The 12,357-nt window shown below is 47.3% G+C and overlaps 1 protein-coding gene and 1 long non-coding RNA gene across 2 annotated transcripts; both read right to left on the bottom strand.

Annotated features, from left to right (window-relative positions):
- Window positions 1–60: 60 nt before the first annotated feature.
- Window positions 61–2,251, bottom strand: LOC307215176. Its single transcript, XR_013838350.1, has 2 exons — window positions 1,825–2,251; window positions 61–1,582 (listed from the first exon to the last, which is right to left on the bottom strand). It is a non-coding gene; the product is annotated as an uncharacterized lncRNA (long non-coding RNA).
- Window positions 2,252–2,323: 72 nt separating this feature from the next.
- On the bottom strand, window positions 2,324–10,931 carry LOC307214899 (sialidase-3-like). The gene is made up of 3 exons (XM_079973978.1): window positions 10,397–10,931; window positions 5,253–5,458; window positions 2,324–3,356 (listed from the first exon to the last, which is right to left on the bottom strand). The coding sequence occupies exons 2-3, from the start codon at window positions 5,451–5,453 to the stop codon at window positions 2,373–2,375; spliced, it is 1,185 nt and encodes a 394-aa protein (XP_079830104.1). The 5' UTR covers window positions 5,454–5,458; window positions 10,397–10,931; the 3' UTR covers window positions 2,324–2,372.
- Between the last annotated feature and the right edge of the window lie 1,426 nt (window positions 10,932–12,357).

Below are 12,357 nucleotides of genomic sequence, written 5' to 3'. Positions count from 1 at the left end.
ACGGTTTTTGATGTATGCAAAAACCCCTCCAGAAAAAAAGAAGGAAGCGGAAAATGGAACTGACAGCAGATCATTTTATTTAAACACATTCCCTGTAGGCTATTGTTCGTTAACAGCTTCCGCTTTTATTTCCCACATGCTCACAGTGCAATGTCCTGGGATTTGGCTGGCGTTGGTGCCAGAAACTTGGGCAATACAGGTAGACCAAACAAAGGCATAGACGGTGGGCAACAGGGAATGTGCCACTGCTTTAGGAAAACAAGCCAACTTCATAAACAACGTTTTGAAGTTTGGTTGTTTCAGTAAACCACAGTTAAGGCCAACCACAGTTTCTCGAGGTTCAGACATAACGCAGGAAACAATAGACAAATGGAAACTTCAACTTCCAATCTCCTCTTCATGGCTGCACCAGGGAGGGAAGAAGGTTGCTGAGAAGGCTTGTTCAGATTTGGCTGAGCTATAATTTTAGCACAGTAAGACCTTGCTGTGAAATGGACAAAGGCACATAAGGAAAACAGCCCATGCTGACAGCACTGCTAGCTTAAAAAGCAAAGAAAGCTCTTAGCTAGGGTCGCCATATTTCCAAAATATTATTTCCAAAAAGTAGAAACCAGGACAGCACCGAAATTGGGGTTTGTTTAAAAATAGCTCAGCAAAGTTGCTTGCAGCCCTATCTTAGCATCCTCTTTGAGGGAAGCCATGACAGTTAAAACTGGTAGAAAACCGATATACATTTGTAGCGTTTGACACATAATACATTTGCAGACAAGCCGTGTTCATCCAACATAACAGGAGCACAGCAGATTGCAAGCGTTTTGGCACAAGAGTTCAAAACTGAGTATAAAGATTTTGGCACAAAGATCTGGCTTAAGGCTCCAACATTTAGTCCCGTGCAGGCCCAGAAGGCTCAGAGTTAAATCTCCGGCGTCTCCAGATGAGGCTGAGAGAGAGAACTTTGCCTCAAACGCTGAATAGCCACTGACATTCAGTGTAGACAATAAACATCATCAACAACAACAATAATAATTTATATATATCCCGTCCATCTGGCTGGGTTTCCCCAGCCACTCTGGCTGGCTCCCAACAGAATATTAAAAACACGATAAAAGATGAAACATTAAAAGCTTCCCTAAGCAGGGCTGCCTTCAGATGTCTTCTAAAAGTCGGATAGTTGTTTATTTCCTTGACATCTGATGGGAGGGCGTTCCACAGGGCAGGTGCCACCACCGAGGAGGCCCTCTGCCTGGTTCCCTGTAACCTCACTCCTCGCAGGGAGGGAACTGCCAGAAGGCCCTCGGAGCTGGACCTCCGTGTCCGGGCTGAATGATGGGGGTGGAGATGCTCCTTCAGGTATACTGGGCCGAGGCTAACTAGGCCAATAGTCTGACTCTGTGTACAAAGTACTATTCCATTCTTGTCCCAGTCTTTCCAAGACCCTTGGGACTCTCCTCAAGTCCTTGAAGAATGGCAGGGTGTGTAAAAAGGTGGCCCCAGTATGAAATTGTCTGGTACCCAAAAGTTTTCCAGCTCTCTATATATCAGGAGTGGGGAACTGCTTGAAGAATATGCCTATACAGTGGTACTTTGGGTTAAGTACTTAATTCGTTCCGGAGGTCCGTTCTTAACCTGAAACTGTTCTTAACCTGAAGCACCACTTTAGCTAATGGGGCCTCCTGCTGCTGCCGCGCTGCTAAAGCCCAATTTCTGTTCTCATCCTGAAGCAAAGTTCTTAACCCAAGGTATTATTTCTGGGTTAGTGGAGTCTATAACCTGAAGCGTATGTAACCCGAAGTACCACTGTATAGTGTGTACACACACACACACACACACACACACAGTATAAAAATATTGTTAAATAAACAAAAATGAATTTTAAACCCTGCCTTTTGCAATGATGGAGGCGTGGTGCTAAAGGGGTCCGCAACAGCAGAGATCATATCACCAAAACCCAGACTTTCTGTGGTCTAAGGAAAGATGAAGGAGCCTCAGGGAAAGTACAGAATGTATCTGCCAAAATTTTAAGTGAATGAAATGACACCTTTCCACACCAACTGTTGAATATGGAAGCACCCAGGGTCTGAATGGAGCAGAAGGCTTTCTGTGCTCTCCTAATGAGGTAAGTTTGGAGGACCCAATTGTTGTTAACTAGAAACAGCGACCATTTCCGAAGACCTACACCTCAGTTTTGTAAGCCCATGACTTTACCAAGATGTGCAAAAGAGTAGAACAGGCTTCCCCAACCTCAGCCCTCCAGATGAGAGCCCTCCAGAGAGAGAGGGAGGGAGGGAGATAGAGGGAGGGGAGAAAGAGGGAGGTAGAGGGAGGGGAGAGGGAGGGAGGGGGAAAGAGAGAGGGAGAGAAGTGTCACAACATCATCCTTCCCTCACGTTCCTCAAAAGCTCATCACTGGTGAAAAGCTGGAATGCAATTTCTTCAATGGGATGGTGCACCCCACACTCAAACAAGCACCCAAACACCAGTGTGTTCCCCCCTTCTTGGCACACAGCCAGGTCCGAGTAGCTACTGGGGCCTTTGTACAGCACCCAGGGAGGGCGCCAAGAGTCTTTTTCCAACGGGGACTTGTTCAGGTAGATGCCCAAATCGAAGCGCTTGTGGCAGTTTGTGGGGTGCGAGTACACCAGCCAGGACTTTGTGCCGCCAAGCGAGGCCAAAGAGAAGCGAGAGCTGCCCTCCGGCTGAGGCAAGAAGCTCACCACGCTGCCCTGGCACCCGCTGGGCGGCTCGCACAAGTCCTCGGACAGGTACCCTTCCTCAAAGTGTTCTCCACCATCTGTGCTGAAAGCTTCGGCCCGGAACCTGTCCGGGCTGCGGGAGTTGCAGTACAGCACTGGGCTATCGTCCCGGCGGCTCAGCTCCGCAACTTGGCACTCGGATGTGTTCAAGTGCATCAGGAGCTGTCCTCGGGCCCAACTCTGCCCGCCGTCATCGCTGTAGAACGCGAAGGAATGAGGTCTGGTCCAGCAGTTGAGCGCATGCCCGAAACATCGCCTGTGGATGTAATAGGCGTAAGCCGGGATCACCAGGCGCCCGGAACTCAGCTGCAGGCCATGACCAGGCCCAACCGCAAAGGTGGCCCAGTTCCTCAAATGTTTGCCAATCACCTGCTCCGTCAGGTCGGTCGTCTGGCTCCAGGTGCGGCCGCCATCTTGGCTGACGACGTAGCAGAGACGAGCGGCATTCCTCCCTGTGAAGATCTGGTGCCGTTCCGTGACGTGGGTCTCCACGCAGATGAAGAACAGGAAAACCCGTCCGCTCTTCCTCTCGACCACGGGGCAAGGGTTCATGGTGCGATGGTTGGGCAACGTGGCTTCCATCAGAGACTTCTGAGGACCCCACTAGAAAGGAAGAAAGATGGAGTAGTTAGCCGGTGGTTCTTTCACTAGAACTGGGTGATGTATCCATATATCATCCAAAACCGGTTTGAAGTCTATATCGTGATATCGGTTTAATAGTTTTTGTCCTGACCATATATCACGAATCATGATGTGTTTTAGGGCTGGATGGAAGCCCTCAAAAACCGGTTTCCAGTCCATATAGTGATTTTGGTTTCATAATTTTTGACCTGGCAATATATTGCAAATCATGATGTATGAGGGTGTTTAGCGGTGTTGTAAACAAAAATATGCCCTTTTCCCTTATGGGGTATCCAAGAGCCCATATAGAGTCCTTACATAGGTTCCCTATTGGTAGGAGAAAATAATAGAGGCCAACCAGAGAATATTGAGAAGCAAAGCAGCTAGTAAGCTTGATCTTTATTGATCTGTTGCAACAGGGTGCTCCCCTCATACGCAGGAAAGGCGGAGGACCCACAAAAATGGTGTGCAAGGCCTTATAAAGACTTTTGAAATTCCCATCCTGTAGATCAAGACCACCCCCCAGAAACATCATACATACATCACGTGAGGGGTGTAACCTAAGACCACCCCTCAGATACATCACAGAAAAGGAGGTCTTAAAACAGAAATTTCAATATTTTTTCTCTCTTATCCTTGTTTACAGTAGTGCCCCGCAAGACGAATGCCTCGCAAGACGAAAAACTCGCTAGACGAAAGAGTTTTCCGTCTTTTGAGGTGCTTCGCAAGACGAAAATGTCTGGCGAGTCTGGCGAGTTTTTTCCCTCCCCCCCTTTTTTCTAAGCTGCTAATAGCCGCTAAGCCGCTAATAGCGCTAAGCCGCTAAGCCGCTAATAGGGGTGCTTCGCAAGACGAAAAAACCGCAAGACGAAGAGACTCGCGGAACGGATTAATTTCGTCTTGCGAGGCACCACTGTAATTCCTGTCCGGCAGGTTACTTGATTGGATTGCCTGAGGAGCCTGGCCAGTCTTTTGTAATGATAAGGCTCACACCCTTATTCAAACACAGACATACCCTTAAGACAAGATTTGTGAAGGAGGAGACAATGGGGAGGCTTTTCCATTTTGACCTTGCAGAGAAAACATTTGCTCAGTTTAGGAATCAAAATGGTTCCAGGTTGGCCTTCCTGTGCTGATCTATGTATGTGCGGTTATGAACATTACCATAAATCTAAGACCATAAAATTCCTGTCACAGCGGCAGTGGGGAGTTCCCTGAGGCAGAGGAAACAGAATCCATTTTCATGACACAGGTATGTGAGCTGGCAAAGTGCCGTAATATTTAAAGCAAGAGGTGTTTACCAATGAAGCCATTCTGGAATATTCTGGAATTCTGAAATTGGCCACAGTTCAAATGATTATTGGTACTAATATTATTTATAAACATTTGTTCATTTATTCTCTGTTAAATTTGCCACTTAAAACGTTAATGAAAAAAGAAGATGAGTTTAAAACAAACTTCATTGCCAGGTCAACTAACATTTCAGATTGAAAGGAGTCAGATAAGCTGTCCACAATGATTTCAAGACACTTCCTTGGGCGGTCAGTTCCAAGCCAATCCACTTTCCTGGCAATACTTTTGTTCCTGGAACCCAACTCAAACGCTACACAGAATGACAAATCAGGAAAAGCACAGTTACATTTCCTGCACCTGGTGTTACCTGGAACACCTTGTCACCAGGAACTTCACAGAGCACCATTAAAAAGCTCACCTGGGCCACCTGCCACCCTGTTTTCACACTGGAGTTGATTTGGCCACATATTGGTGGCCACATGAACTGCTATGTGATGACAGCCTTACATTTTATGTATATAGGAAGAAAGAAGAGAATTATGGAATGAAATATAGCTCGGTTACGTTTTCTGCTCTTGGTGTTACCTGAACAGACATTCCTTCCTTTCGCCCTCGTCTCATCACCAGGAACTTGGCATTTTCGTCTCTGGGCGTTGAGCGCTCTTCAGCAAACGCCAGGAAGGTGGACTCGGACGGCAGGAAGAGCAGAGCTGGGATGCGGTAGGTGAGACCTTTTGGGTCTTCCTGGTGGAAAAGAACCGTCTTCCCTGAACCAACTTGGGCCATGTTTCCTGAGCGTGGTAGAAAAAGAGAGGTCAGAGGAACGGACAGTTTTTCCAATGGAGAGATGTAGAAAGTGGAATCCCCAAGAATCAGAACTGGGACTGCTGCTTTTTAATTTGTTCATAATTGATCTAGAGAAAGGAGAGAGCAGTGAGGTGGCCGTGTTTGCTGATGATACTAAATCGACGGTGCTAAACAAAAAAAGAGATTGTGAAGAGCTCCAATAGGACCTCTCCACGCTCCGTGAATGGGCGGTAAAATTGCAAACGCAATTCAACGCAAACAAGCGTAAAGCGATGCATGTTGGGGCAAAAAAAATAAAAATCTTATTTCCACATATGCTCCCATGATGTCTGAACTAGTATTAGGTGTAGGTAAAGAACCCCTGGGCGGTTAAGTCCAGTCAAAGTCAACTATGGGGTTGCGGCGCTCATCTCGCTTTCAGGCCAAGGGAGCCGGTGTTTGTCCACAGGCAGCTTTCCAGGTCATGTGGCCAGCAGGACTAAACCGCTTCTGTCATCACGGGACACCGTGACGGAAGCCAGAGCGCACGGTGTTGTAAATAAAAATATGCCCTTTTCCCTTATGGGGTATCCAAGAGCCCATATAGAGTCCTTACATAGGTTCCCTATTGGTAGGAGAAGATAACAGAGGCCAACCAGAGAATATTGAGAAGCAAAGCAGCTAGTAAGCCTGATCTTTGTTGATCTGTTGCAACAGGGTGCTCCCCTCACTTGTAGGAAAGGAGGAGGACCCACAAAAATGGTGTGCAAGGGCTTATAAAGACTTTTGAAATTCCCACCCTGTAGATCAAGACCACCCCCAGAAACATCATACATACATCACAGAAGGGGTGTAACCTAAGACCACCCCTCAGATACATCCCACCTACATCACAGAAATTTTAATATTGTTTTTCTCGTGGTTTATCTCCTGTCTAGCAGGTTACTTGACTGGATTTCCTGAGGAGCCTGGCCAGTCTTTTGTAATGATAAGGCTCACACCCTTATTCAAACACCCTTATTCAAACACTTAAGACAGGATTTGTGAAGGAAAAGACAATGGGGAGGCTTTTCCATTTTGACCTTGCAGAGAAAACATTTGGTCAGTTTAGGAATCAAAATGGTTCCAGGTTGGCCTTCCTGTGCTGATCTATGTACATGTGGTTATGAACATTACCATATATCTAAGACCATAAAATTCCTATCACAACGGAAACGCTGTTTACCGTTGTGCCACAACGGTACCTATTTATCTACTTGCGCTGGTGTGCTTTTGAACCACTAGGTTGGCAGGATTAAGAGTGTTAATTAAAAACACTTTTTTTGCCCCAAAATGCATCGCTTTACGCTTGTGTGCGTTGAATTGCGTGTAAATCTTAAGTGTAAATCACCGCAGGGTAGTAGTCTACTTAATAAATTAACTGTGGCCATAAAGGAAAGTTGATTCCTCACGCAACACATAGTTCTAGGGAACTCCCTTCTGTAGCAAGTCAGTGATGGCCACAAACTTGGATGGCCAAGGATTAGACAAATTTAAGAATGGCTTCTGTCCACAACAGCAAACGCTGTGTCTCCATGATCCGAAGCAGGAGGGATGGAGTGTTCTTGTGTTCTTTCCTGAAGGCATCTGGTTGAGAAACTGGAGAACATGATTCTGGACCAGATGAACCATCAGCCAGCAGGCTCTTTTTAGGTTCTCACGTAATTAAAACCAGTCTGGCTTGTCCCTGACACATACATTCTCCCGACGTTATTCCCTTCATGTGGCGACATCTTTTTCTCTGCAACTCCCTGTCTCTGGATGTTAGTCAGGTGCCCTCACTAACCTCCTTCTAAGCGCCTAAAAAAAAACCTTTCGGTTTTGGCAGGCCCAGCTAGACACCCGTCTTGCTGACATTTCTCTTTGTTCTCAACGAATCCCTCATGGGCATTTGCTTGCAGTTGGCTTGGTGGGTTGTAGCCAGATCATTTCACATGCACTGCATGGAGAATTCTTCTTTCGATCAAAGGTTTTGTTGGGTTGTTTTGTTTTGTTTTTAGATAAACGAACAATGCACCTCCCCAATAAATTAAGTACCCCAAGCTGTTTGCCCCAGGAGGGAAAACAGGGAGGTATTCGGGAGGATGGTGTTTTTGCACTCAGGGCTATTGGTCACAATGGATATGTTTCACCTCCACTATCAGAAGCAGTGATCCTTCTGAACGCTGAGAATCGCAAGAGAGCAGGGCCAGATTTAGGTTTGATGAAGCCCTAAGCTACTGAAGGTAATGGGGCCCTTTCTATGTCCACCTGTCCTTTGCCAACAACAGACGGTGGCTGTTTTTTGTGTTGAATATATGCTATATGGTAATTTATGGACCTAATAGGTATCTAAAGCCATTTGCACATGTTGCCTTGCAACCAGTCCATGCAGAATGTCGGCACCCTATATATAAAGGTAAAGGTACCCCTGCCCGTACGGGCCAGTCTTGACAGACTCTGGGGTTGTGCGCCCATCTCACTTAAGAGGCCAGGGGCCAGCGCTGTCCGGAGACACTTCCGGGTCACGTGGCCAGCGTGACATCGCTGCTCTGGCCAGAGCCAGAGCCAGAGCCAGAGCCGCACACGGAAACGCCGTTTACCTTCCCGCTGGTAAGCGGTCCCTATTTATCTACTTGCACCCGGAGGTGCTTTCGAACTGCTAGGTTGGCAGGCGCTGGGACCGAGCAGCGGGAGCGCACCCCGCCGCAGGGATTCGAACCGCCGACCTTTCGATCGGCAAGCCCTAGGCGCTGAGGCTTTAACCCACAGCGCCACCTGTGTCCCTAACCTATATTTAGAAAGGAGCAAACCAGTGATATTTGAGGGAGCAGGCTAGCAGGCGGGGCCCATGACTTACATCCTAGGAGCCGACACAACGCAAAACACTGTTGCTGCATGTAAGTTTTATTTGTTTTTTATCTTACATTTTGGAAATGCATATCCAGTGGGGTTTTTTCTCTTTATTTTTTTTGGGGCCCCCCCCAAGAGAGCAGGGCCCTAAGCTATAGCTTGTTTAGCTTATACCTAAATCTGGCACGGTCTGTATGCTTCTCCCATGCGGCAAATAGCTGAATGGGGGGGATGAGTTTAATCAGGAAAACAGCACAGAGGGAGGAGGATTAAACCCTTCCCTTACTGCAGTTCTGTTCTGAATTTGGTAGCTCTGCCACCCAAATCTGAGTGGTCCCGGTGAATCTCCCAGTTTGTACCCTAAGAGTTCTTTGTTATCCAGAAGCATGCTCTTCCTGCTGTTGCTTGGTTTCTCTGCCGACAGCACTCTGTCTCCCAATAACCCTTCAAAATAAGGTGTGTGCATCAGGTGAGATGGAGGAATAAATCATGACTGTCTAGGCAATCCCCTAGAGCGTTTTTATATTGTTAACAATAATTTCAACTGGTGTCCTGTTTGGCGGCTGTTTTATTGATCCTGTGGCCACATCCTGCTCCAGAATGGATGGAGCGCAGGATATAAAAATATTTAATATAAAGAAGTACATGGTCCCAGGGTGGGTGCAAGGGCGGGGGCTGCATATACGAAACTTGGTGGACCAGGGAACTGGATAGCAGGCTGATCTTTAAGAGCATGCTGGTTTTCTGCATTTGGGGGAAGGGGGCTAAGAGGGGAGATTGTTTAATGCAGGGGTCAGCAAAGTTTTTCAGCAGGGAGCCGGTCCACTGTCCCTCAGACCTTGTGGGGGGCCGGACTATATTTTTTTGGGGGGGGGATGAACAAATTCCTGGGCCCCACAAATAACCCAGAGGTGCATTTTAAATAAAAGCACACATTCTGCTCATGTAAAAACCCAGGCAAGCCCCACAAATAAACCCAGAGATGCATTTTAAATAAAAGGACGCATTCTACTCATGTAAAAACACGCTGATTCCCGGACCGTCTGCAGGCCGGATTTAGAAGGCGATTGGGCCAGATCCGGTCCCCGGACCTTAGTTTGCCTACCCCTGGTTTAATGGGACTGTTTGCAAGACACACAGAAAGGGGGAAGAAGAATCTATTGCAGCTTAATGGACCACATAGGAAGTGCTGCAAAGAAGGCTCTGGGATTTGGAGAAGGGGGCTCTGCTGTTACTCTGTGCTAGAGGAATGCCGCAAAGCATCTCAGATTTAAGGATGTGCAGAGGGGAAATCATTTCCTGCTGAAGAGGTATATTCTTTAAATGAGATTTTGACTGGGGTTCTTTATCCCCTCTAATTTTATGGATTGGGCACGCCTTTCTTTTTGCTCTGAAAACATTTTTATTTTTTTAAAAGAAACCATCCGACTATAGGATGCTATGATTATCTATAATTGCACCTCCCGGCAGAAAGCAGTATTCAGGGTAGGTTAGGCTAGGACATTCTTTTTGAGAGAGAGAAATAATTAAAAACTAAATAAACCACCAGCCCCACCAGCAGGGGTTATGAACACGTGGGCCTGTCCTGGGAAAAGCTATACAGTAGTCTTAAATGCACAAATCCAGCCTCTGTACCTAAATAAATCAACAAAGGTTTGGCATCCTGATAGCAGCTTCACAGCACGGTCTCTCTCTCTCTCTCTCTCTCTCTCACTCACACACACACACACACACACACACACACACACAGAGGAATGCAGAAATAATTGTGGGTCTGCACCCCGCAGTCTGCCTCCCTCCCTTCTAACTCTTCCTCCGGCTCCGCGCATCTTTCTCTCCTTCTTCCTCTTCCTCTCCCTCTCCACCCACCTCGCCTGCAAAATGCAGTTTTAAAAGCGTGCCCTTACACGCTTGGGATGCTGTGGTTGTTGTGAGCGGGTGCTGGGGGGGAGAAATAGTTCATTTCCTGGCATAAAGGGCGAGAATAATGGGGGAATAATTCGGGGGTAGCCGCCCAATTCGGTTGTCCCCCACCCGCCGCCATCCCCTCCATCTTCATCTCCATCACTCACCAGGCAGCAAGCTCCTCCGAGATCAGGGGGAGAGGGAGCGCTTCGTGGGCAGGATCCACCCCACAAGTGAGGGCAGGGAGGGAGCTGAGCCTCTCCACCCCAAAAACCAGGGCAGGAGGAGTTTATCCTTCTTTCTCCACCCGCCTCCTCTCTGCAGCACCTGCCGAGCCCTGGTCGTTGCGTCAGGAATTGAGCAAAGCAGGTGTGTGGACTGGGAGGATGGAAAGAGGCAGAGGCGACAAGAACTAACGCCTAGCTGTCAACTTTTCCCTTTTCTTGCGAGGAATCCTATTCGGAATAAAGGAATTTCCCTTAGAAAAAGGAAAACGTTGACAGCTATGAACTACAGTGGTACCTCGGGTTACATACGCTTCAGGTTACAGACTCCACTAACCTAGAAATAGTACCTTTGCTTCAGGATGAGAACAGAAATTGTGCGGCAGCGGGAGGCCCCATTAGCTAAAGTGGTGCTTCAGGTTAAGAACAGTTTCAGGTTAAGAACTGACCTCCGGAACGAATTAAGTACTTAACCTGAGGTACCACTGTAATGGTGGGACGCAGGTGGCGCTGTGGGTTAAAGCCTCAGCGCCTAGGGCTTGCCGATCGAAAGGTCGGCGGTTCGAATCCCTGCGGCGGGGTGCGCTCCCGCTGCTCGGTCCCAGCGCCTGCCAACCTAGCAGTTCGAAAGCACCTCCGGGTGCAAGTAGATAAATAGGGACCGCTTACCAGCGGGAAGGTAAATGGCGTTTCCGTGTGCGGCTCTGGCTCGCCAGGGCAGCGATGTCACGCTGGCCACGTGACCCGGAAGTGTCTCCGGACAGCGCTGGCCCCTGGCCTCTTAAGTGAGATAGGCGCACAACCCCAGAGTCTGTCAAGACTGGCCCGTACGGGCAGGGGTACCTTTACCTTTACCTTTTACCACTGTAATGAGTGCTGGAAATGTAAAGAAGGGGAAGGTATCTTCTAATCTACCACATGGGGTGGAACTGTAAAGAGGTAAAAGGCTTTCTGGGAAATGGTATATAATGAGCTAAATAAAATGTTTGAAAATTTGTTGTTATTTAGTTGTGTCCGACTCTTCGTGACCCCCTGGACCAGAGCACGGCAGGCACTCCTGTCTTCTACTGCCTCCCGCAGTTTGGTCAAACTCATGCTGGTAGCTTCGAGAACACTGTCCAACCATCTCGTCCTCTGTCGTCCCCTTCTCCTTGTGCCCTCCATCTTTCCCAGCATCAGGGTCTTTTCCAGGGAGTCTTCTCTTCTCATGAGGTGGCCAAAGTCTTGGAGCCTCAGCTGTAACAGCTGCAGGGCAGGGCTGCTGGTGAGAAGTATAATCAGAACAACCATAATCATCTAGAAGCCGGTTTGGTTGGACTTATGAAACTCTGCCTCACTAACAGATTTTTATAAAACAGAACCAATTCTGTGCTGGAAGTGTAAAGAAGCAGAAGGAACGTTCTTCCACATGTGGTGGACATGCTAAAAAAAGGTAAAAAGTGTATTGGGAAAGGATTTATAATGAATCGGAGAACATGTTGAAAACTACTTCCCCCCAAAAACCCCAGTCCTCTTTGTTGGGAATAACCCAGACAGAAATTCCTAGGTGTCAGAAAAGATTATTTATGTATGTAACAACTGCGGCCCGTGTTAGCCCCAAAATGGAAAGTGAGTGAGGTCCCAACCAAAGAAGAATGGCAACTTAAACTGAGGGAATATGCAGAACTCTCAGATTTAACATATAGAATACATAAGAGCAAGAAAAACATATGTTCAAAGAAGATTGGAAAATGTGTATTCAATATATGGAAAATAACTTTGTATAGCTGAAAATGCTGGCAGCATTAAGATAAATTCAACAGAGTAAATAATTTTTGACGGATGTAAAAGTGGGAAACTGAATTGAATAGTTATAGTAAAAGATGCAGGGATGGATGATGGGTAAAATGAACCATGGAAAGAGA

This window comes from Podarcis cretensis, assembly GCF_951804945.1.
Source record: "Podarcis cretensis genome assembly, chromosome: 4".
Taxonomy (NCBI): Eukaryota; Metazoa; Chordata; class Lepidosauria; order Squamata; family Lacertidae; genus Podarcis; species Podarcis cretensis.
Note: the sequence above shows the minus strand (reverse complement) of the source record. Positions and strands in the feature narration are given on the sequence as shown.

Excerpts from the sequence above, each read along its gene's own strand:
- LOC307214899 (XM_079973978.1), bottom strand. The coding sequence starts at position 5,453 with ATGGCCCAAGTTGGTTCAGGGAAGACGGTTCTTTTCCACCAGGAAGAC. Across the intron at positions 3,357-5,252 it reads AGGAAGGAATGTCTGTTCAG|TGGGGTCCTCAGAAGTCTCT; the intron begins GTAACACCAAGA and ends CTTCCTTTCTAG.